At 37.0% G+C, this 24,170-nt stretch overlaps 2 protein-coding genes across 4 annotated transcripts; both read right to left on the bottom strand.

Moving 5' to 3' along the window:
- Window positions 1-312: 312 nt before the first annotated feature.
- LOC104095802 (uncharacterized) lies at window positions 313-9,056 on the bottom strand. The gene is made up of 5 exons (XM_009602016.4): window positions 8,666-9,056; window positions 2,581-2,777; window positions 1,813-1,923; window positions 1,246-1,297; window positions 313-923 (listed from the first exon to the last, which is right to left on the bottom strand). The coding sequence occupies exons 1-5, from the start codon at window positions 8,790-8,792 to the stop codon at window positions 784-786; spliced, it is 627 nt and encodes a 208-aa protein (XP_009600311.1). The 5' UTR covers window positions 8,793-9,056; the 3' UTR covers window positions 313-783.
- A 1,420-nt stretch (window positions 9,057-10,476) lies between these two features.
- Window positions 10,477-23,569, bottom strand: LOC104095803 (ATP-dependent DNA helicase Q-like 4A). 3 transcript variants are annotated; one of them, XM_070178583.1, is made up of 26 exons: window positions 23,376-23,569; window positions 22,898-22,984; window positions 22,604-22,777; window positions 22,043-22,091; window positions 21,312-21,737; window positions 20,750-20,920; window positions 20,530-20,660; window positions 20,028-20,403; window positions 19,818-19,949; window positions 16,788-16,874; window positions 16,577-16,704; window positions 16,372-16,492; window positions 16,136-16,287; window positions 15,913-16,048; window positions 15,131-15,254; window positions 14,983-15,056; window positions 14,802-14,870; window positions 14,557-14,685; window positions 14,321-14,479; window positions 14,126-14,206; window positions 13,889-14,050; window positions 13,689-13,744; window positions 12,175-12,307; window positions 11,984-12,078; window positions 11,123-11,200; window positions 10,477-11,045 (listed from the first exon to the last, which is right to left on the bottom strand). In XM_070178583.1, the coding sequence occupies exons 2-26, from the start codon at window positions 22,900-22,902 to the stop codon at window positions 10,733-10,735; spliced, it is 3,561 nt and encodes a 1,186-aa protein (XP_070034684.1). In that variant the 5' UTR covers window positions 22,903-22,984; window positions 23,376-23,569; the 3' UTR covers window positions 10,477-10,732. The 3 variants fall into 3 exon arrangements, with proteins under 3 accessions (XP_070034684.1, XP_009600312.1, XP_070034693.1); XM_009602017.4 differs by having other exon boundaries at window positions 14,986-15,056; window positions 23,376-23,568; XM_070178592.1 differs by lacking the exon at window positions 22,898-22,984 and having other exon boundaries at window positions 23,376-23,568.
- Between the last annotated feature and the right edge of the window lie 601 nt (window positions 23,570-24,170).

The raw sequence follows: 24,170 nt of genomic DNA on the forward strand, positions 1-24,170 counted from the left end.
TAACAGTAAAAAGAGGATAGATATGATATAGTAGTAACAAGATAATATTGACACCACATTTGGAAAAGTTTGCAAAGTGTAAAATCATTTCAATCAAAGGTGATTTAAGATATTTTATTGACATAGTTTTAAAGAAATTCGAGAACTTAAATCACGCTTAAACTTGACTTCATATGACTCAAATCAACCAGGAGAAGCCACAAATATCTAACGAATTCTTGGTGCACTGGACAAATGTGAAAGCACATAGTACAACACAGACTTAAAAAAGAAAATTTTCAGCCAATTAAAAGTCGCATCTGACCAAAGAAAGAAACACCATAAAAAACTGAAGAATTATTTCGAAATGAAAGCCAATAAACTTTGCCCCGTTGGGTAAAACTAACAAACAAACTACCCCAGCTTTGCTAAGTAATTAGGAAGAACTACAAATGCAAAGAAGCACCATTTCAAAGTAGCTCAGACTTGTGCCCTGTAGATGCCGGCCTAAATAAGTAGGCAACTGAATATCATGTTGCGATTTTCTTCCGGTTAATAAATGTCTGGGACCTCGGATTACTAATTGGTTGGATAATCTACTGAAGTTTGAATCTGAATCAAAAGCATACTACATTTGTATATCTACGCTTAACACTTCATTGATTAGAGTGAGACTAATATGGCCTAGTAGTGGGAGCTACCTTTAAAATAACCTCCCATACAATCAATTTTTTTCCTGCAGCAACAAAAGTCAAGATATATTCACAGCATGGACTCTCCATTAGGCTGGCATGGACTGGACTTTCAATAGGGTTGTGCTGGTAGAATAGCCAACTGTCTCACACGACGACGAAGAACCCATCTCCGATATAGGCCAGCCAAGGAGAAAATGCCAACCATGAAAATAGCACATAGGTCAAACAGCCTCCAGACTCCTAGTCCTCCTACAAACAGGTATTTTATCAGCTTATGTTGAAATCCAACCAAAATCTACCAATGGGTGCAAAAAACAAACAAGATGTGGAAGTCTGGAAGAGTAATTAAAACAGCCTCCCTAAAGAAGGCGGAAACAAGTAACATCTTCGATATAGTTTACTCTCTATTAAGTTGCATTCTGAAAATGAGCATGATTATATGATAACGGATAAATGAAATCACCCTCTAAAGGATGATTATTTGTCAGAATCTCGCAATATTCACAGCTGCAGATAACGTAAAGCTTAATATACAATTTCATTCTCTTGTTGAGTATGACAAGTAGAATACCAGTAGGAATGAACTCAAATTGGCAGCTACAGTAGATCCAACTCAGCAACAACTGCAGTAACCACAACGAAATTACTTCACAGCCAATATTGAAACAAAAGGAGCTAAAGCATTAACAATCAAAAACCAGAAGTAGCTAACAAAGAACATTTACGACATAACTGCTGCATGGAGCATGAAGCAATGTCCAAAATACGATTAATGATCTTCGGGTTTTGCATAGTACAGTACTAAGATTTCTGATATACGCAATGTCTAGATTTGCAATGACAAGTACGCAGAAAAGTTCTACCAAAATTCACTTCCTGAGAATCTATGCTTTACCTTGAACAGAGCATGTCAAAAGAATATGAATTGTTTCTCTCATAATGTAAGGTTATTGAGTAAAACTAAATCATAATCATAAATGAACCGGAAGAAATGAGAGTGCATCGCAATTCAAATCTCCGCATGTTTAGACCTTCCAGCACAAACATGAATTTGCATAGACCTTTTCCCCATGTAACGTCGGAACAAGAATCCAGAAAGTAATTGCAATATTTCCAATTAACTGTTTAAAAAACTTACCGCAAGAATGCGCATCAGGTAATAGTTTAACCGAATTTGATCAGGATTCATCAGTCCATCCATTACAGACCGGAGAGTTCTTCTCGTTAAAAGTGGTATTGCTAGTACCTTCTGCAGGATCGAGAAAGAGAACCCATGAAACCAGACCTATGATAAACATTATTCTGAAGTTTTAAAATAAAACAACTAAATGATAGCACAGGAAGGTGCAATTTTAACGTTTTACTGATCCGAAATAAAATCAATTGGCTTAACTTCACCGATAAGTTGTCTCAGTAAAGAACAAACTTGCCTGACACACTATGTTATATAGCACAGTTGGACCATTCAAGGGCTCAAAGCACCATAGAAGGTACAAGCAAATATCCTAATCTACTTTGAGAGCTTAGATATGAGGACAAATCCTAATAGATGCAACTAGATAATGAAACTAATTTACATTTGACAGGGTAGAAAAGCACAAAATCAGCTCGTGTCTTATTTGTAATTGTAAAAAGAAAACTGCTTCAGTTTAAAATAGACATCGTCATGTAATCTGCTCCACTCATTAGACATTTACAAAGCAATAAATCTTTACCTGAAGATGCTAAAAGAGTTTAATTATTATTTTTTCTTCTGAGAAAGATTTATGTACAAGATGCTAATACAATTTCGCGAGAACCAAAAAGGAAAGAGACCCCAACCAAAAAGAAAAACTATGAAGTATACAACAGATATGCACAACTGAGAATTGCATTGCAGGTATGGAGCTCCAACGTAGCAGCCTACCAGAAAAAACCCATAGGCACCACCGACGTAAAGGTGATTGTAGCGCTCAATTTTCTTAAGGAGCTCAATGACATCCTCTTCCTGTTGAACAAGTAGTGATGCCTCTGGTACCAACTTACTGATGGGGCGACAGCATATTGGGCACTTGCATCTCTGTAGCGTTGATCTGTAGCGCCAGAGCTGCAATATGCAACTTGCTGCAGAGCAGAGGAGAGAGCAGGAATAAGGAAAACATCATTTACACAGAACTTATAAACTTTATATGTGCTACTCCCTCCATTCCAGTTTACTGCCTGGCAGTGTTTCCTCCTTAGCACATTCCAAAAAGAATGGAAGCTTCAAAATGTGGAAATAATTAACTTAAACTTTTTATTTTACCCTTATTGACAAGCTTTTATAGTCACTTGTTATGACATATATAAAACAACATTCTTCAAAAGTCTTATAGCCGCACAAATGTTGTGTCCTATTCCATACCGCAAGTTCCCAAAGTCTTCACTTCTTTATATGTGAGATAGATTGAGACGAAGGGAGTATACACACACACATGCGCTCACGCTGCACAGAACTTTGTGTTATTGACAGATTCTTCCTCTTATGGGCTTTTGTTGGGTCGACTTTGGAGGAAGCGAGAGAGGGAAAGGCAAGAGGATAATTTGCAATGTTTAGTTTAAATCAAATGCAGTTATAACTTATAATCAGAAAGTTCTTAGACTCTAAACTGTTGAAATTGGCAAAAGTACCACATCGGTGGATGACAATTTTGAATGAGAATTTCACCCTATAAAAGGAGGCCTAATGTTTAGGATTTAAATACCTCTCATTTGCCTTTTATCTTCTTAAGGCATTTGTATCTTCTCTCTTTAGTATTATTTCACTTGTAATTTTGGAGTGGAATAAAATATTGATTGTGTCCGAGGAAGTAGGCAAAATTGGCCGAACCTCGTAAATTCTGGTGTTCTTTTATTGTTGTCTTATTGTCTTGTTTATTATTTAGTGGTTGTCATAATTTTTGGTATAGTAGTTGTGACTCATTCACACTATATACATTTGGCTTCCGCAACAATTGGTATCAGAGCCAAGGTACTGTCTAAGTATGCTCTGTGGTTGCAGCATAGTCTGATCTTCCACATCAGAAAAGATCTATCTTGGTAACTGAGTCAAGGTTCTATCTGAGTATGCTCTGTGGTTGCAGCTTAGTCTGATCTTCCACACCAGAAAGGAAATAATCTTGATTTGTGTCGTCAGCTACTAAATAATATTTGTGTCAAAATGGGAGACAGTAAACAAGAAGAATCTACATCAAGTGTCAATAATACGTCATCGTTGGCATCTTCGCTTATGACAAGAATTGTGTCAAATGCGAAATTTGCGGTAGAAATTTTTGACGGGTCAGGACATTTTGGGATGTGGCAAGGCGAGGTTCTAGATGTTCTTTTTCAACAAGGGCTAGATCTTGCCATTGAAGAAAAGAAGCCAGATGTTATTGGAGAAGAAGATTGGAAAATTATCAATCGTGTTGCTTGCGGTACCATTCGATCCTACCTTGCTAGAGAGCAGAAATATCCATACACAAAGGAAACTTCTGCAAGTAAATTATGGAAAGCACTGGAGGATAAATTTTTGAAGAAAAACAGTCAAAATAAATTGTACATGAAGAAGAGACTGTTTCGCTTTACCTATGTTCCTGGTACCACAATGAATGAACATATCACCAGTTTCAATAAGTTGGTCACAGATTTGCAAAATATGGATGCAACTTTTGATGATGGTGACTTGGCCTTGATGTTATTGGGGTCACTTCCTAATGAGTACGAGCACCTTGAAACTACTCTACTCCATGGAAATGACGAAATTTCTCTCAGAGAAGTTTGTTCAGCTTTGTACAGCTATGAACAAAGAAAGGGAGAAAAACAGAAGGGCGGAGAAGAAGAAGCACTAATTGTGAGGGGTCGTCCTCAAAATCAAACGAGGACTAAGAAGGGAAGATCCAAGTCGAGATCTAGACCCAGCAAAGATGAATGTGCCTTTTGTCGAGAAAAGGGGCACTGGAAGAAAGACTGTCCGAAGTTGAAGAATAAGGCCAGACATAACAATGGAAAGGCCATTATGGATTCAAATGTAGCTGATTGTGATGATTCAGACTTCTCATTAGTTACAACAGAGTTATCAACATCATCAGACATATGGTTGATGGACTCGGCTTGTAGCTACCATATGTGTCCCAACAAGGACTGGTTCGTGAATTTTCAAGAAGGAGAATATGGAGTCATCCACACAGCGGATAACAGCCCTCTTACCTCATATGGCATTGGTTCAATAAGATTAAGGAGCCATGATGGAATGATCAGAACATTAACAGATGTTCGATATGTACCGGGTTTGAAGAAGAATCTCATCTCTGTGGGAGCCCTAGAATCAAAAGGGTTCAAAATCATTGCAGAAAATGGAGTGATGAGAATATGCTCCGGTGCACTAGTGGTAATGAAGGCCAATCGGAAGAACAATAACATGTACTGCTATCGTGGTAGCACAGTTATTGGGACAGCAACAGTGACATCCAGTGATGACAAAGAGGCAGAAGCAACCAGGCTATGGCACATGCGCTTGGGACATGCTGGAGGAAAATCCTTGAAAGCTTTATCTAATCAAGGATTGTTAAAAGGCGTAAAGACTTGCAACTTGGAGTTTTGCGAGCATTGTGTCAAAGGGAAACAGACAAGGGTTAAATTTGGTATAGCGATCCATAATACTAAAGGCATTTTGGATTATGTACACTCTGATGTTTGGGGTGCTTCCAAAACACCTTCATTGGGTGGGAAGCACTATTTTGTAACCTTTGTTGATGATTTTTCCCGAAGAGTGTGGGTGTATACAATGAAGAGGAAAGATGAAGTGTTGGGAATTTTTCTCAAATGGAAAACGATGGTGGAGAATCAAACAGGCAGGAGGATCAAGTGTATTCGCACAGACAATGGAGGTGAATACAAAAATGATCATTTCAATAAGGTCTGTGAAAATGATGGCATCGTCCGACACTTCACTGTCAGAAATACACCACAACAGAATGGAGTGGCAGAACGTATGAACCGGACTTTACTGGAGAAGGTACGGTGTATGTTGTCCAATGCTGGCTTGGGCAAAGAATTTTGGGCTGAGGCAATTACATATGCATGCCACCTCATTAATCGTCTACCATCTGCTGCTATTGATGGCAAGACACCATTTGAAAAATGGTATGGAAAACCTGCTGTAGATTATGATTCTTTGCACGTGTTTGGCTCAATTGCATACTATCATGTGAAAGAGTCAAAATTGGATCCGAGAGCAAAGAAGGCTATATTTATGGGGATTACTTCTGGAGTCAAAGGATACCGCTTATGGTGTCCAGAGACAAGGAATATTATATTCAGCAGAGATGTTACCTTTGATGAATCTACCATAACAAATAAGATGACAGTTGAAGATGTCAAACAAACTGGTGGTGCATCAAAGCAGGTGGAGTTTGAGGGAAAATTTATTTTTCCTACACAAGAAGCAGAGGAGGAAACTCATGAAGATTACCCTCTGGAAGAAGAGCCAGTAGAAAGGGAGATTCCAACTCAGGAACCTCGACAACAACTTGAATCAATAGCAACCAGCAGGCCAAAAAGGACAATAACGAAACCTGTTCGTCTTATAGAGACGGTTGCTTGTGCAACCTCAATTGTAGCTGATGGTGTTCCTACCACTTATAAAGACGCAATCCAAAGTTCAGAAGAAGATAAGTGGAGGATTGCCATGAATGAAGAAATGCAGTCCCTTCATCAGAATCATACATGGAAATTGGCCAATCTCCCGAAGGGAAAGAAAGCAATTGGGTGCAAATGGGTATTTGCAAAGAAAGAAGGATTTCCTAACCAAGAAGATGTTCGCTACAAAGCAAGATTGGTGGCCAAAGGATATGCTCAAAAGGAGGGAATTGATTACAATGAAGTATTTTCTCCAGTTGTAAAACATTCCTCCATTAGAATTATGTTGGCTTTGGTAGCACAGTTGGATTTGGAACTAGTTCAGATGGATGTAAAAACTGCGTTTTTACATGGAAACTTGGAGGAGGAAATCTACATGACTCAGCCAGAAGGATTCAAAGTTGCTGGAAAAGAAAATATAGTATGCAAACTTGAAAAATCGTTGTACGGATTGAAACAATCTTCTAGACAATGGTACAAGCGATTTGACAAGTTTATGTTGCGGCAAGGGTACAAGAGAAGCAAATACGATCATTGTGTGTATTTGCGCAAACTTAATGATGGTTCCTTTGTATATCTTCTCCTATATGTTGATGATATGTTGATAACTTCCAAGAATTCGGAAGAAATTGATAAGTTGAAGATTCAACTGAAGGAGGAGTTCGAGATGAAGGATCTGGGTGAGGCAAAGAAAATTCTTGGCATGGAGATAATAAGAGATAGACGTACAAAGAAACTCTGTTTATCTCAGAAAGAATATTTGAAGAGAGTACTAAAGCGTTTTGGCATAGATAAGAAGACTAAGCCAATTAGTACGCCACTTGCTCCCCATTTTAAGCTAAGTACTACTATGTCGCCAAAGGATGAAACTGAACAGGAGTATATGTCAAGGGTACCATACGCAAATGTTGTTGGTAGCTTGATGTATGCAATGGTTTGTACGAGACCTGACATTTCACAAGCCGTTGGAGTTATTAGCAGATATATGCATAATCCAGGAAAGGAGCATTGGCAAGCTGTGAAATGGATTCTACGGTATATTCATAGTACTGTAGATGTTGGGTTAGTTTTTGAGCAGGAAGGCAATCGGTCTGTAGTTGGATATTGTGACTCAGATTTTGCGGGTGATCTGGACAAACGAAGGTCAACTACTGGTTATGTGTTTACTTTTGCAAAGGCACCAGTTAGTTGGAAGTCTACTTTGCAGTCAACAGTTGCTTTGTCTACAACAGAGGCAGAGTACATGGCTATTACGGAGGCTGTGAAGGAGGCAATTTGGCTTCAGGGGTTGCTAAAGGAGCTTGGTATTGAACAAAAAAATATTACAATTTTTTGTGATAGTCAAAGTGCTATTCAATTAGCGAAGAACCAAGTTTATCATGCAAGGACGAAGCACATTGATGTTCGGTATCATTTCGTACGAGAAATCATAGAAGAAGGTGGAGTCACGGTGAAGAAAATTCATACTACGGAGAACCCTGCTGATATGCTGACAAAAGTGGTGACTGCGGTCAAGTTTCAACATTGTTTGGATTTGATCAACATTGTTGAACACTAAAGATTGAAGATGAAGACACAACCAAAATTTGTTATTGAGAGAAAATTGAAGATGTGGAATTTTGCCAAGGTGGAGATTTGTTGAAATTGGCAAAAGTACCACATCGGTGGATGACAATTTTGAATGAGAATTTCACCCTATAAAAGGAGGCCTAATGTTTAGGATTTAAATACCTCTCATTTGCCTTTTATCTTCTTAAGGCATTTGTATCTTCTCTCTTTAGTATTATTTCACTTGTAATTTTGGAGTGGAATAAAATATTGATTGTGTCCGAGGAAGTAGGCAAAATTGGCCGAACCTCGTAAATTCTGGTGTTCTTTTATTGTTGTCTTATTGTCTTGTTTATTATTTAGTGGTTGTCATAATTTTTGGTATAGTAGTTGTGACTCATTCACACTATATACATTTGGCTTCCGCAACAATTGGTATCAGAGCCAAGGTACTGTCTAAGTATGCTCTGTGGTTGCAGCATAGTCTGATCTTCCACATCAGAAAAGATCTATCTTGGTAACTGAAAAACAAGATCTCCAATCAAAGCATGCTACTACGCACAATTATCTGTAATCTGCGTTTTTTGGGCCCATTAGGCACATGATTTCAGTTATTTAAGTTGCAAAATAAAAACTGCAACATTAGTTAGTTCAATCATTCTAGCAAAATTAAATCCATACTTTGTAAAACTTAAGGATGCCTGTTGTATCACGTAAAATGTTTTGTCTGATGAAATTGTTTTCTAATAAAATATTAGCACTAGTAAACTAGTAGTAGTAATAAGTAAAAGAGTGTAGAAAGGTACCACAAAACCAGTGACCACAGTTGGTTTTGCAAGGAATGGAGAAATCTCCAAAGCAAATGGGACAACAGTCATCCTCTGGTGGCTTTTCACTTTCCTTTCTTCTCTTTAAATTCTCTTCCTCCTCCATCTTCTTACTTTTTGAGCTAGAAATGCTAGGGTTTCCCCTTTTTTACAAAGACGTACAGAAATTGTTAGTACAAGTTTCTCTCATATCCCCATTAACTATAAAAGCATATATACAAATCGAGAAAATAGGCATTAGCCCATAGAGTTTTTGCTCTTTCTCAAAACTTGCAAAATAAACACAAAGAGAGCTTTTTTGTTGTTTCTCAGTTCTCACTGTAAGAAACAGAGTGAGAGGTGTGGAATGATTATATAAGCTGTGAGTAATGGGAGAGTAAGCATAACAATAACAAATATATAAGAAAATGAAGCGCCTACTCTAGTCACCGCGAATTTACTTACATGGCACGTAATGCTGTTGACACGTTGCTGATTCACTTGAATTATGTGTACGAATTTGGGACCCACCCTTCTCGTACTTTTTGTCCTATTCTCGTTTCTGAAATCGCGTATTTCGCCCTACTCGTGCACTGAAATATCTTCTCTCTTCTTTTTTTTTTGTTTGTTACTTTATTTCCAAAAATCTCATACTGAAATTTATAGTAGTATTTCTTTTGTACAAAAGGAACGGTTTCGATTTGAAGAGGTCAGTAAATCTAGTTTGTTTTATACTCCATTACTTTAAAAAAACATTATTTTTCTTTTAATTTATTAAAATGAACAAGTAAAAATAAAAATATATTTTTAATATAGTGGTTAAGTAAAAATAAATAAATGGAATATTTGAACATATTATCTACATAAAAAGTGATATTGTATATCACGATGTTTGTACAAATACTGTTTGATTTCTTAAATAATAATAATAATAATATAATTTTGCATCAGATTAATATATGTCAGTAATAGCAAAGGAGAGATATAAAATATTCCTAGTTAACAATTAAACATTTTGATTCCAATATTTTGGGATCTGCGAGTTTCTTCGTAACTTGAATTTGGAATGGGAAGAATGTTTATGACTCTGAATTTAGAATTAATTAACTGTAAATGACACGTTAACCATCAGAATAATTCCAATTGCATAATTTTATTCACAGTCCTTAAAAGATGTAGTAATATTTTATATTACTTCTTAAAGTAAAGACACCACATGATCCTAAAGACGACCCAACCTAGTTTCTAAATTAAAATTTTATATAATATTCACTTCTGACATCATTCCAGAAAGTAGTCAATTTTACCCTCAGAAAGTAAATCAGTAATAGCGAACTGGCAGTTTCAACATGTGTTTTCTTTACGAGCAATTCGCCCATGCAAAAGGTCCAACAAGCTGATTCTGGTTACAAGGTATTGCCATATTGATTCCAAGCCGAATTATCATTTACTTCTCATGACCAACATTACAAAGATTGTGATTTTAAATCTTAAACAATAAATACACATTTTGTATAAGCCAACTCCCCTAGCATCTCGAGCCAATCACCTTATTGTTTATTTAAAATCATAATTGCTACATGACTTTTCCCAACTTAAAAATCAAAAAAAGTATTACTAAGGTAAAATCCAGACTAAATAACTTGGCCATAAAATTATAGAGAGCAAAGTTGTAACAAACTTTCAGTAAGAGAGAAGTGTAAAGCCAATTAAAACGGAAAATAGATGGCAGGATTCTAAAATCCCTTCCCTCGCAAAATCTTCCCCTGTACACTTAAAATCCAACAAAAGTTCAGAAATACACTACTCCATAGAGAAAGGAGAAATATTATATACACTTAGGATGGTATCACTTAACAGCAAGATTAATTTAACATCTCATAGTAACTGGAATTTTGACCTTGTTCCAGTAGCTTTGTCCACAGATAACTCAATATTTCACGAGAATGGATATAAAACAGTGTAGTGATGATAAACTTTTCTCCCATGTAAATTATGAGACTAAATCCAAACAGTTTCATAAAATTCTTCCTCCATTTTGATCAACACTTGAAAAGGAAGCCTTCACTATGGCATCATAGTCTCATCGAAGTCAATGTCACCGTCCATACATTCATCAAAATACCCGAGGTCCCTATAGTCGATAACCTCTGGATTTTTGTTCTGCTTCTTCGACACCCTTTTCTTAGAACGACCAGTGCTTCCAGTGAAATCCTCCTCATCTTTGGAGTTCGCATTTTGTACATTGATGGAATTTCTCCTCTTTTTACCTGAATCTGTACTGTCATTGCCGCTGCTATTGGTCTTAACTGACTTGTGCTCGTTGATGGTAGCTTCAATGGTTTCTAGCACCCTATCCCCGTACTTGATGATTTTTACCCTAAATTGCACCACCAAGCTCATTAAAACATGTGGAACTATGGATGAAAACATTGTCCAACTTATTCTCAAACTTACTTGCCAATGCCATTGATGTCGAGTAGCTCATCCGTAGTTCTTGGTACTTTAATGCTAATCTGCTGCATGGTAGCATCTCTAGAAAATGAACCAAAAAAAAATCATTTTAGCAGCAGTTCTCCTGACAATAAAGAAGAAAAGTACAAACTGGCAAATCAAAGAGCCTTATAAATCACGCACTTCTAACTTCTAAGCAGTACAAAGTGTCAAATCTGTTTCCCTTTGCATCCTCCAGAACAGAAGAATATTCAAGCGAAGCATCGTATTTATGAGAATGCCAGAGAAAAAGCATACTTACTGAAAGCCCTCATTATGTCCAACCTGAGTTCGAAAGTCTGAAGAAATTTATACTACACTAGAATGTTCAACTTTAAAAAGAGACAGAGTCCAGCATAACAACTAAAAAAAATTCAAATCTATCGTTTGATTACTCTCCTCTTTTAATAAGTTAGAATAAGTTGTACAAAAATAGGCAACGTAGGCCGCTTGAATGCAAAGGGCTCTTGCAAAGAATACATATACACCAACTTTAAGAATACAGAACATCAATCAGATTTTATTCCATGGCACATTATGTCATTCAATAGCAATCCTTTTGAATGGGTTCTGAAATTCTCCGGAGTTCTGAATTTCCCGTGAATCTTTGGTCCACGTTTCCCATATGGTTTAAGAGAACCAAATCTTGAGGCAGCGAAACAGCAGGTCTGACTAGTATATCACATCTTTTAAAAGCCAGGAGAAATTTAAGAGTGCAACTTAAGTTCATCGCCACTGCCCAAGTGAAATACTAGCAACCAAAAATGCTTAATGATATTAACAAAAAGGAGAAGGAAAGAAAACGAGATTAAATAAGGCACTTACCCAAATATATGGTAAGCCATGACACCGTCTCCAGCTTCTTTAACGAGAAGAGTACGAAGTCTCCGTAGAGCTGTATACAGTTTCGCTGAAAGGTTCTAAAATAAACAAAAAGAATAAGGTGTGGCAAGAAACTTATTGATGGGAAAAGCACACCTATAATGAGGTGACAGTCATATGTAATCTGAAGGTACCGTATCAACTGGAGATTGAGGTGCAGCAGAAGGGTCTGTCCTGGGAGGACTCTGCTTTCCAGATGTTAGTGAACCTTTTGCTGGAGTGGCTTCAAATTTACCCAGCTTAGATTGAGTCACAGATGAAGGGAACCTGTAATAACATCAAATAGATCATACTCCTTCCATGTGTTGCATGTGACAATTTGATCAGGAACAGATGAAGATATTTGTTTAGTTGCTTAATAAACGAGTAGTCATAGAAAACGGCACCATTTAGAGACTGATTATTCTACTTTATGTTTAGATCATTTGATGCGAGTATATGACCTTTACAGAGTGAATTATCTAATGATTTCTTCAAATTTATAATAGTATTAAAAAATGTGATTATTGGTAACAAGTTTGCCAAAAAATTTGCAACTCCCGAAAAGGAAAATCAGACATGGGCATTCTACACGTGGTAGAAGATAGAAAGGGACAATTTTCCCACCATCTAGCTGTCATAATATACATACATTAACTGGACTCATGATAGTCAACCACCAAAATACTAAATTATCACAGACCAGGCAGGTAAGCATGTATTTACTTGTAAAAAAACAAGTCAGAAATGTGTAAGTTCGTCCTGATTATAACAATTTATGATAAACCGGAATGATTTCAATAACCAGAACCATGTTTATTTTAGCAATAGATATATTATAGATATGTGGTTTGCACTAATCAAGAGAAGGGAATGAATAGGATGGTTATTGATATGTAAAAGACCCATTGATTGGTCTTATTCTACACTTCAGGAAAGCTCTTAGCCTCTCACGATGGCGGCTGCCAACACACAAAGTGGGATGTACTACATTTTAATCCCTTGGAATATATAGTCTTCCCATCCCATTGAATATGACACCATTTAACTAGCATGGAGTTTAAGATATTAATATAACTTGTGGTTGAAAAGTTATTTCACAGGAAACATCATATCAAAGTTCAAAAGTCGAATTGTTAGATGAATTAGAATCCTGAACGTTGTGAAAGTTGTATAGAATAATATAAAAGGTGCCAAACATTCCGTGACATCCCCAAGTTGAATTATATGTATTGGGATGGAGGAAAGAGATGGAATAAGAAGATTCCTATTGTAAGTAATGCATGAACCACATCCCTAATTGAAGTTCTCAAAAAATACAAGATAAAGGTTGGAATACAGTAAAGATGTTATTGTTCCTGGCCACAGTTTGACCAAATTTGAAAGCCTGGGAGAAAGCCAACAAACTTTCAAGCTCAAAAACACATCTTTAATGATTCTGATAAGCCATGTTTCTGTTTACTCAATTAGTAGATGCAAAATCAACTTATATCAGACAAAGATGAGTAAAGACACTTTCAGATGACAGACCATGCTAGTATCTCCAGATCAACTTTAAAACAGTAGTTACTTTAAAGTAATGGTAAGAAATGTGAAAAGAATTTGCACACATCCAGTAACAAGGAAACAGATAACAAGCTAAATGGAAGTAACGAGAATAGAAGTGAACCTTAATCTCATTGTCTGAGCACCAGAAAATAGATTGTAGGCTTTTGATTCATTCACCTGAATACAAAATACATTTTCCGTTTCTTAGAAAAAACTCAAATGGTTGAGATTTAAAAGATGAATATCAGAGATGAAAGACAAATTTTTCACATATGATATCTGAAAGGCTATTTTGCTTCTATTCTATCTTCAGTAAATTACCTTTAGGACTGATGATACAGATCCATATAGGTCACTCTTTTTAACATCCTCCACAAGAATATCTTCAGTAACAAGATGACGTAGCACGCGGGATGCTTCACCCTTGGCTAGATGTTTTCCAGCTCCATGCAGACGCAAGGACTCATGTCTGTGTTTCTTCACCTATGTTTTACATAATCGTACCATATTAGCCAACCAGAAAAAATAAGCAATGAGAAATTAACAGCTAAGACATACATATTGACTCAAGGAGCCCCTGTAGACTTCCAAAACATGGGCTGACGAGAACTTCTGTCCTGTCATCTTCACCAATTCAACCTGACATGCAGGCAAGATATCAATGTTTACTAAAACCAGCAACAGTCTAGTGTTTCAAGGAAATGAATGTCTTCCTATGAGATACAGAATTGGACAAACGAAGTTTTCCCTTACTAATTGCTTTGCAACTTCCGTGACATCTTTCTCAATACATTTCTGAATCTTGGAACAATTATCACATGTTTTTCTGCAGTTGGTAGATTCAAATTTCTCTCCGAAGTGAATAAGCTGAAGGAGACGACGACAATCAACATCATTCTCACAGTAACTGACCTGAAAAATGTGTTGAACGACTTAAGCATACTAACATTACAAAGTAAAGATCTCAGACACTTAAGAACAATCCATGCCATTCTTAGAAGATTTTCCACGTTTGTCTCAAGGATCCTCCCTGAAGTAGCCACATTTGAACGACCATATCCAGATCCAAAGGAATTCTGATCTACGGTTCCTTGACTTATCATATGCTTGACTCGTATCTGTTGAAAATTGAAAAAGAAAAAATATGTTTGATACAAAAAAAAACAAAGTAGAGGAGATCAACACTCATTTACTTTGCTAAAGGAAACAAGAACATATTGCGACGGAGGCTCACATAATCACTGTAACTGTAGTACAAAACACAAGAGGAAGGTAGACCATCTCTACCAGCACGACCACACTCCTATTGCACAGGCATAACAGCAAAGTCAATTTCATACTCTATTGAACTGAATTTAACACACTAGTTATTCTGAGAAGCAAAAGAAAGAACTAAAAATTAAAGCTTCAGCAACCACCTGATGGTACCCTTCAATAGATTTTGGCAAAGAATGATGAATGACAAAACGAACATCTGGCTTGTTGATACCTGAGGCGATCATGTTAATGCTGATTAGTTAACAGCAAATCAGCCTTAAAAAGCCACATAAGTCTCAATCGTACCCATTCCAAATGCAACAGTTGCACATATAATATTGATCTCATCTTTGCTCCACTGCTTCTGGATGTTAGCTCGCTGAGCACCCTCCATGCTGCCATGATAAAATGCTGCTTTATGTCCGTATTCCTGCAAATTGAACATTCCCATTAGACAATAATAAACTCCAAAGAAGAATTATCCGGACTGGACAAGAAAAGAAAAGGTAAAAAGGATCTTTGTTTCAGTCATCATCTATCTAGCTATTGGAAGAAAACAAAGGTGTTTTTCTACCTAATTCAATCATACAGCCACAAGCTCCTTGAACATAACTCTGTTTCATAAGGAATAAAGGTTGCTAAGTATTTGACAAAGCACTTTCTGTTTATTTAGAAATGAAATATATACTTTTAAAAAATGAATTATTTCACATAGCCTTAACTTATAACTAGATTAAATATAAAGTACCTGAACTTCAGAGTCACAGTGAGATTTCCAAATTTAAAACTATCTTTTATAAAACTAATGCAATATAAAACAAAACATTCTTCAGTAGTGGCTGCAAATCAATGATTTACCATTATGAAAGAAGATTTAAGGAAGAAGAGAGTTTATAAGATGATATCTAGATACTAACAAGCAACCACTCAAATAAGTTCACAATTATTACTACATCACATGAGAAATGAATACAAACATCATCTTGCATCATGCTCTGTATCAAGTTTTAAGAAAGTTCTCGCCGGGAAACCAACAATATAAAAAGCAAGAAAAAAATAGAAAGAAACAGACTGGCTTTGTGATAAACCTGCAGCTTTTCGGCTACTCTCTCACAATCCATTCTAGAAAGACAATAAATTATCCCGCATTGATCAAAATGAAATTTCTTTATAAAGTTGTCAATGTCTTCCAAACACTTCTTTGTCTTTGGGATAACGGAATATCTGCAACATCGACAAATTATCACAATCATGTTTCTGTAAGGCCAAGAGTGGAAAAGTACCACTAGACTTTCAGAATTATTTATTCACCTTAAATTTGGACGATTAAAGCTTTGTCGGAAAATAATGCAGTTGGCAAGACCAAGGGCCTGAACAACATCTTCCTTGACACTCATTGTGGCAGTAGCAGTCAAGGCCAGAACAGGCACAGTTGGGAACTTTTGCTTCAGGATACCTAGACCCTGGATGACAACTGAAAACTTTAGCATCCGTCAAAAGTACCCCAACAAAATATGAGGGCATGAAAAAGTTTGCAAAGACATTACCTGATAATCAGGCCTGAAATCATGTCCCCATTGGCTCACACAATGTGCTTCATCAATAACAATTCTAGCAAGTGATTCACGAGTATGTAGACTTTCCAAGTGTCTCAACAGAACATCACTTCTGCACTACCATATCAGTAATATTTGAGTATTTTAAAATATAATTTGGTTTCAAATGTTACCAAATGAAATTACAAGCACGCACTTGGCAACTTTCTCCGGGGTAACATATAAAAATTTGTACTTGCAAACATCTGAATTGAGCTCTCTAAGTATCTCCTGTTGCTCAGTCCACTCCATATTGGAACTAAGATAAGCAGCAGGTATATTAACCTGTAATGTAAACATACCATGAAAACCAGTATTAGATAGATTTCTTAGAAGCAGATAGTTATTATGGTCTCAACCAGCATTACCTGCAAAAGATGCATTATCTGATCTTGGATGAGCGAAACAAGAGGTGAAATGACCAGAGTAATCCCAGGACAAATGAGAGCAGGAAGCTGCAGGAAGTTGGACCTGAATGTGAGATCCCAGCAACCAAAAGTTCTAAGTACCAAGCCCGGTAAACAATAAGCGGAACCCGCGCATAGCGGGAGCTTAGTGCACCGGGCTATCCTTTATTGGAATAACAGCAATAACAAAGTCCAAATATGGGTAGTAATTACCAAGGGAAGAGAAAGAAGAATGTTGATATCAAGAATGGAGCCACATCCAAGGGGAGGTGTCATGGTGCATGTTATTTGCAGACGACATTGTTTTGATTGACGAGACGCGAGACGGTGTTAACGCGAGGATAGAAGTGTGGAGACAGACCCTGGAGTCTAAAGGTTTCAAGGTGAGCAAGACCAAGACAGAATACTTGGAGTGTAAGTTTAGTGGTGCAACTCAGTGAGTGGAAGGGGAGGTGAGGCTGGATTCACAAGTCATCCCTAGGAGGGCAAGTTTTAAGTACCTTGGGTCTATTATACAGGGGGGCCATTGGGGCGGGATGGATGAAATGGAGACTTGCTTCCGGTGTTTTGTGTGACAAGAAGGTACCACCAAAACTTAAAGGTATGTTTTATAAAGCAGTGGTCAGACCGGCTATGTTGTATGAGGCTGAGTGTTGAGAGCTCCTATGTCCAGAAGATGAAGGTAGCAGAGATGAGGATGTTGAGATGGATGTGCGGCACACCAGGTTAGATAGGATTAGGAATGAAGTTATTCGGGATAAGGTGGGTGTGGCCCCTATTGAGGACAAGATGCGGGAAGCAAGACTTAAATGGTTTGGACATGTGAGAAGGAGAAGCACAGACGCCCCGGTAAGGAGGTGTGAGGGGTTGGCATTGGAGGGCCTTAGGAGAGGTAGAGGTAGGCCGAAGAAGAGTTGGGGTGGGGTGATTAGGCATGAGCGCAGCTACAGCTGACCGAGGACATGACCCTTGATAGAAAAGTGTGGTGGTCGAGGATTAGGGTAGTAGGTTAGGCAGTCTAATTATTCATACCGGTAGTATTAGTATGTACTCTCACATTTGGTTGGTATTAAGTTTCTTTGACTACCTGCCGTTTTTTGCATTTCGATCGTCTTACTATCTTGTTATTTATGTTGCTTTTACATGGCTTCTCTGTATTGTCCCGTCTTGTTTTTCTTTTTATTATTGTGGTGCTTATACTTTCCTGAGCCGAAGGTCTATTGGAAACAGTCTCTCTACCTCCACAAGTGTAGGGGTAAGGACACACTACCCTCCCCAAACCCCACTATGTGGGATTATACTGGGTATGTTGTTGTTGTTGTTTATTAGTATAGCTCATTCCATAATCATGGTACAGTTTTTCTAATTGATGCATTTATTAGCCATAACAGTTCATGAATAACAATTGACTCGAGCCTTTTTAGACAAATAAGACGAGCTCAAGACAAAGCTTGGCTAGAATATTTTCACAAACATGTATTTATGGGGTATATGCCTTTCGGCATATTATGGGGAGTATCTCTTTCAAGTTTCAAAAAGGAACTTCCTACTTAAACTCCCCGCAGCATGCCCCTATGGCTTCACCCTGCTTCTCCTCATAGGCAAGGAATCACCTACCACTGTTGTTGATGGCTTCCTACTTATCGTAGACATTCATTAGCCTCATCGTGGCTATCTACTTCTCCTCTAGCAGTCACCAGGGTTTCAGGAAAATTGTCACTGGTGGAAACATACATCCTTGTCAAGCTTCAACAATTCTCCTCCTAGCCCTCCTCTGTTACTTTTTTGCAGGGCTAATTCCATTAAAAAGATTGAACAAATACGTTTCTCCATAATTACATGAGTTCTTCTTCAGCTGTGAACTACGCATATATGTGCTAGAATTTGTAAATTTTCTGATAGCTCTTTTCTTTTTCTTGGGAAATAGGTGTCGATTTTATTGGTACGTGGTTTTACAAGAAAGAGGTAGGATTACAAACTTGGAAGAATCATTGACTCCAGGCAGTGCAGAACTTTTACCAGACGACGTTGAAAAAAGAAATTCAAACAAGCAAGTTCCAGAACAAGCTGAGGTAAACGTCCAAAACCGGGTGACTGTTAAGTGTTAACAGCTGTGGATGTATTTATGTCAGCACTTATAGAGCTGCCGGAGTTACAATTTATGTAGGAAAGATAGAATCAGCGAGCACCTCTCCATAGAAGACATACTTCTATCATTTGCAATTACGAACCGAAGAAAATTGAACAAAATTTAATGCTATGAGATGTGACAACCTTTGTGGCTATTATCGGCAAGGCAATGATTACAACAACAACAACCCAGCAAAATCCCAGAAGTAAGAGGTCTGGGGAGGGTAGTGTGTACGCAGACCTTACCCCTACCCCATGGAGTAGAGAGGTTGTTTTCGATAGACCCTCGGCTCAAGAAAACGAAAAAGACAAAAGAGACAATATATCAGTACCATCAACAGAAACCATAGAAATAATAAAGCATTATAAAAAACCAAAAATTAGTTGAAACGCAATACAATAACCAGTAAAGAAAAACGGGAGAATAGTGAGAACACAACATAAACCACTAGAAATCTAAGACAAACCCTATGAGTCTATCCTCATACCCGGAACGAAGTAGAAAAATGCTCAACTACCTCCTAACCTACAACCCTAATGCTCGATCTCCACACCTTCCTATCAAGGGCCATGTCCTCGGAAATCTGACGGCAAGGCAATGATTAAGCAGTAAAATTAATCAATAAGGGATTTCTGTAAAATATGTTGGCCTCTCAGCAAAATAAGCACAGAAGTGAGCATAACTAAGAAGGGTTGATGATTCTTCTGCTAGAGTTGCTTAATCACCTTTTGAAACAGTAGGTACAACCAGGTCTCCCTGTAAAACTTGCAATTTTACCAGATAATATCATCATGAACAGATTAAATTTGATGCACATTATAATCAACACACTGGGAAGGCCAGAAAATCAAATGTCTTACCTGATATGTCAGACTCTTGCCTCCTCCTGTGGGCATTAAAACAAATACATCACATCCACTCATTGTTGCATTTATCACCTCTCTTTGATTAGGACGAAAAGAGGGATTTCCAAATACTTTTTTGTTATCGGCCTGTCAGTGGAAAATATGTCCAAATGTCAGAAATTGTACAGAAACATCTCGTTCGTGCAGTCACATGTAAATACACACCTCAAGCTTCTTTGTCCAGGGGAAATCTCGGCTACTCCACTTCTTGTCATTTGAACCTTCAGTATACTTAACTTCAAGATACTTTGGGATGTAGGGTTCTCTCTCCACTGGAGCTGTTGAAAGACCAAATCCACCAGTCACATCAAAGGAAAGTGATGAGGAATTCCAGTTGCCAAAGCCACCGGACTCATTATATCCATGAAACTGTGTGTCAAGTCTTATAGGATCAATCCTGGAAGACCCTGCACGAGGTGTTTCATACTGAAAGGCGGAAGTCTGTGTGGAAGCAGAAAACTGTGACATCCTTCTTTCCTCGTTGCCTGATACAGTTTGAAGAAACTTTTCAAGGTGCTGAATTTGCAGCTTCAGCTGTGACCTGAGTATGCAAATGCAACCAATTATCTTCAATATTGTCTAAAACCTGTCAAGGAAGAACGAATGTGCAGCACAAACAAGGCAAGATGAGAAAATAAAAATAGAAAAGAACAATTGGAGAACACACCGTTCTTGGCGAAGCATTTCAACCTGCTCTAAACTCAGTTCTGAAACATTGTCAAGAAGATCATTTGAAATGTTAATTAGCCTATCCTTCATTTCTTGTAAATGATCCAACGCTTCTGGACAAAGCCCTAGCTGTATTAATGGCAGGAATCAGCATAAGAATTAAGAAAACATCAGTTACTTCGAGATGCACATAATTGAGGCATGAAAAATTACCACACCTTCAACCCATGATTGCAGTTTAAGGACAATTCCGGTGGCAAATTTGTCTCCTCGGATCCAGCCAAACATTTAGAATCTGTAAATGGAGTAATTGGCGGACATCTTGAGACAGAAGGCTGCGGCGTGCAGTTGGTCTGATAGTGTTCTACTATTTGGTCGATATCTATATTCTGATAAAGGAATGTAGCAGAACTTTGTAACCGTCTAAAATCCCGGGTAGAGACAAATTATAGCAGGAAGATAGTCGAAGTGACAAATATAGTAACTGATTAACAGGCACATTTCATCCTTTACTAGAAACAACTAAACAAGAGACAGTAGCAATTAGTGCAGGATATCTATTCTGTTTTCTCCTTTTGGTTTTTTCTTTCTTTTTGGAATTAACTTTAAAGAAGCTAGGTAATCACTGGTTTTGATCTTTTTTATGAAAAATCTCAGCATATTCAAATTGGATCAGATTTGCAATTTCTCGTTTCAAAGGTCAACAACCAATGATCTGATATATTCTACGGAAAGATGGAAGTTCTTTCTGTTAAATGCTTAAGCCACACAAAGAAATACCTGAAGAATGTCATCTTCATCAGTTCCATCAGCACATGTGTTATTATACTCCCTCGTCTTGCTTACACCAATTGCATGATTGCTGGATATTCCCCCTATTCCTCGAGAATGAGAATTATTAGCCAATGAAGTGTCTGCTCCATTCTGCCTGTTCACAACTTTCCCAATTTCTGCCCCACCACTTGAATGTGATGGAAAACGATTTCCTGCATACCTTGTTGTGTCACTGTATTCGCTATTTTCATCAACACCTTGATGCAGTGGCGTGCATCTTGCAGAAGCATAGTTGACATCAGATGCGCGCAGAACATGTGTGTTATGAGAGTGTTGTGAAAAGGACTTGTTATCTTTGGTTAATGGTAGGGTTTTCCCTGGTCTTGTATAACTCTTGGAAGACAACTTAAGACTGTTTAGAAGCTTCCAAGCCTGCCAAGAATTTGGAATCCAAATATGAAAAAGAAGCTTTTAGCTTACCAAACAAGGACGCAGGACTCGAACACAAACAAATATGTCCTTCAGCATTTTGTGCAAGGATCTTGTGGAAATGTGCTCATAAAGCTAATGCCTACATATATCCATTCTACAATTTTATAAAATACGATATTTTAAATCAAATAAAAAGCAAAACTAATACTCATTTGATCTCAATTAGTAATAGATGTATTGAGCGCTATCATGAATGAAATGACTGGAGGATCAAAATATCCTGCCGAGTGCCGACCCAAATGTACCTTTTCAGTTTCCAATTTTGTTGCACTTCTAACTTGACAAGCCATTGACCTGTAAAAATGACAGCAAGCAATAGAATAAGAACACAAGCATCCTTTAACTGATAATGAACCGTAAAGAGCATAGATGCAATTAGCATTCATATAGTATAAAGAAATAAAAGAGAAAATTCCCGAGGAATTAGCTAAGTGATAACATGATGATGGCTCTGAGTATGTTAACTAGGATGGGCCAATGCATGACATCCTGTGTCTGTTACTCTTCATAATTACTTATCTTGAGATGGACAATTTTATACGTGCACTGGCATTGAATACATCCAGCATAATAGCCATTACTTGTTCTAAAATTTTTGCATGTATAGTGATGGTGGAATAAACAAGAATTTAGAAATGGTGAAATATGACTATAGTAGCACGGTTAAAAATTCAATCAGACAACCCAATGCCCAATATCTTTGTATGCATTAATCATGTACAAAAGATATCTTCTTTGAAACATTTAAGTAGAAAAACTATGCACTCTTAAGAGCAAACAAATCAGGTAATGATAGAGTAACACACCTGGCATTCATTTGTTCTCTGACACAAGGTTTTTGCGTTGGCAGAGAGAAAAGGAAATTTGAAGTCAAGAACTTATCTTGGCATGAAAAATTCTCGTGTGCAGTAGCATGCTGAGTCCAGTTGACTTTTGGAAGCTTATCTTTAGACATGGAACCTCCAGCTGAATTGACTGTCCTGCAATTGAACCTCCAATTTTTTAAAAAAATGAAAAAGGACAACTCCAGCAAACAAAATTTCAAAAAAAAAAAGGAAATAAAAAGAAAATGCATATCCAATTGAACTAATAAGACTAGCCTCATTTGTTGTGCCTTTGGGCATGAATTAGCATAATGTACTTCCCTTATGGCTAGCTCGATGAAAACCAAAACCACATATGAAAACCTGTATATGACACCACAATTGTCCAGAAGAGGAGCATGAAAACTGAGTCTATAACCAACTGACGAAGGAAAACAATGTACGCATACATAAATTTAACACGCGCAGGCACACATACACATGTATATAACCAAAAGAGATAAGCTCTTCAAAAATCAAAAAAGAAAAAAAACTAAAATGATAAGAAAAATTATGTGCACACAGAAAATGTTAATGGTGATAATTAACATATGGCGTGTTCGTACTAAAACTCAGCTAATCATGTAAGAACATTCGGAAGATGTGAAAGCTAACAGAAATTAGCAATTACTGAAACGGAGATCTCGAATTAAAGACTGAAAAAAAAAAATTCTTCGAAAATATAGGGTTACGGAATGTGAGGAATCGAACTGACCATTAAAGATGACAGTCACCGTCGCCGATCAAGCCGTCCCCGTCGGAAAGTCACGATAAGGGAGGGGAAGGTGGGGGTGGGGAGAGAAATGAAGGACAATACTGGGTGAAACTGAAGAGCTTCAAATATCGAGACGCGGGATATTGGCGGGATAGTTTCACAAAAAGAGTTAGGGCTTGGCCCTATTTTGACGATATTCGGTTGGGGCCAAACATACTAGTCGGGTCATTTTTGTTACGTTGGTTCAAAAGTGATGTCACTTCAAAATAACTCGTGTGATGCGCGGATAATTTGACAGAATATTAATCTTATAAAATTATAATCTAATATATCATATTAACTTAATAAATATTAATTATATTTTATTATTTAATACAATGTGCAGAAATATAACACAATCTATACAAAATTAAAGGATACACATCATATAGTAATCCAATAAATTGTTTGATCATTTTTATTTTTATTATTAAATTAACAAGTACTTAGTACTATAGATAATTTTCTTGAGTGTTATTTATTTATCTTTTATTTTTTAATTAATTTAAAATATAAATATCATAAAATTATCTATATCCCCCTCTTTTCTTACATTATTTTCTATTGTAATACTTATTTGATTAGTTTTCAAATTTTGTAGTTTATTAAAAATTTAAATAATGTAATATTTTTTTACTAAATTATAATTTTAAATTCAACCAAAGTATAAAGAGATAAGCATTTATATATATAATATACTTATCTTATGTATAATATCCTAATAGTATCTTTATATTTTTGTATTTTTAATTTGAA

Source organism: Nicotiana tomentosiformis, chromosome 1 (genome assembly GCF_000390325.3).
Source record: "Nicotiana tomentosiformis chromosome 1, ASM39032v3, whole genome shotgun sequence".
Taxonomy (NCBI): domain Eukaryota; kingdom Viridiplantae; phylum Streptophyta; class Magnoliopsida; order Solanales; family Solanaceae; genus Nicotiana; species Nicotiana tomentosiformis.

Coding starts and splice junctions, on each gene's coding strand:
- LOC104095802 (XM_009602016.4), bottom strand. CDS start 8,792: ATGGAGGAGGAAGAGAATTTAAAGAGAAGAAAGGAAAGTGAAAAGCCA. Junction 1,924..2,580: donor GTGCCTATGGGTTTTTTCTG/GTAGGCTGCTAC, acceptor TCGATCCTGCAG/AAGGTACTAGCAATACCACT. Junction 924..1,245: donor ATTTGAGTTCATTCCTACTG/GTATTCTACTTG, acceptor ACCTGTTTGTAG/GAGGACTAGGAGTCTGGAGG.
- LOC104095803 (XM_070178583.1), bottom strand. Junction 21,738..22,042: donor CAAAATTGGAAACTGAAAAG/GTACATTTGGGT, acceptor AATTCTTGGCAG/GCTTGGAAGCTTCTAAACAG. Junction 14,207..14,320: donor CGGAAGTTGCAAAGCAATTA/GTAAGGGAAAAC, acceptor CCTGCATGTCAG/GTTGAATTGGTGAAGATGAC.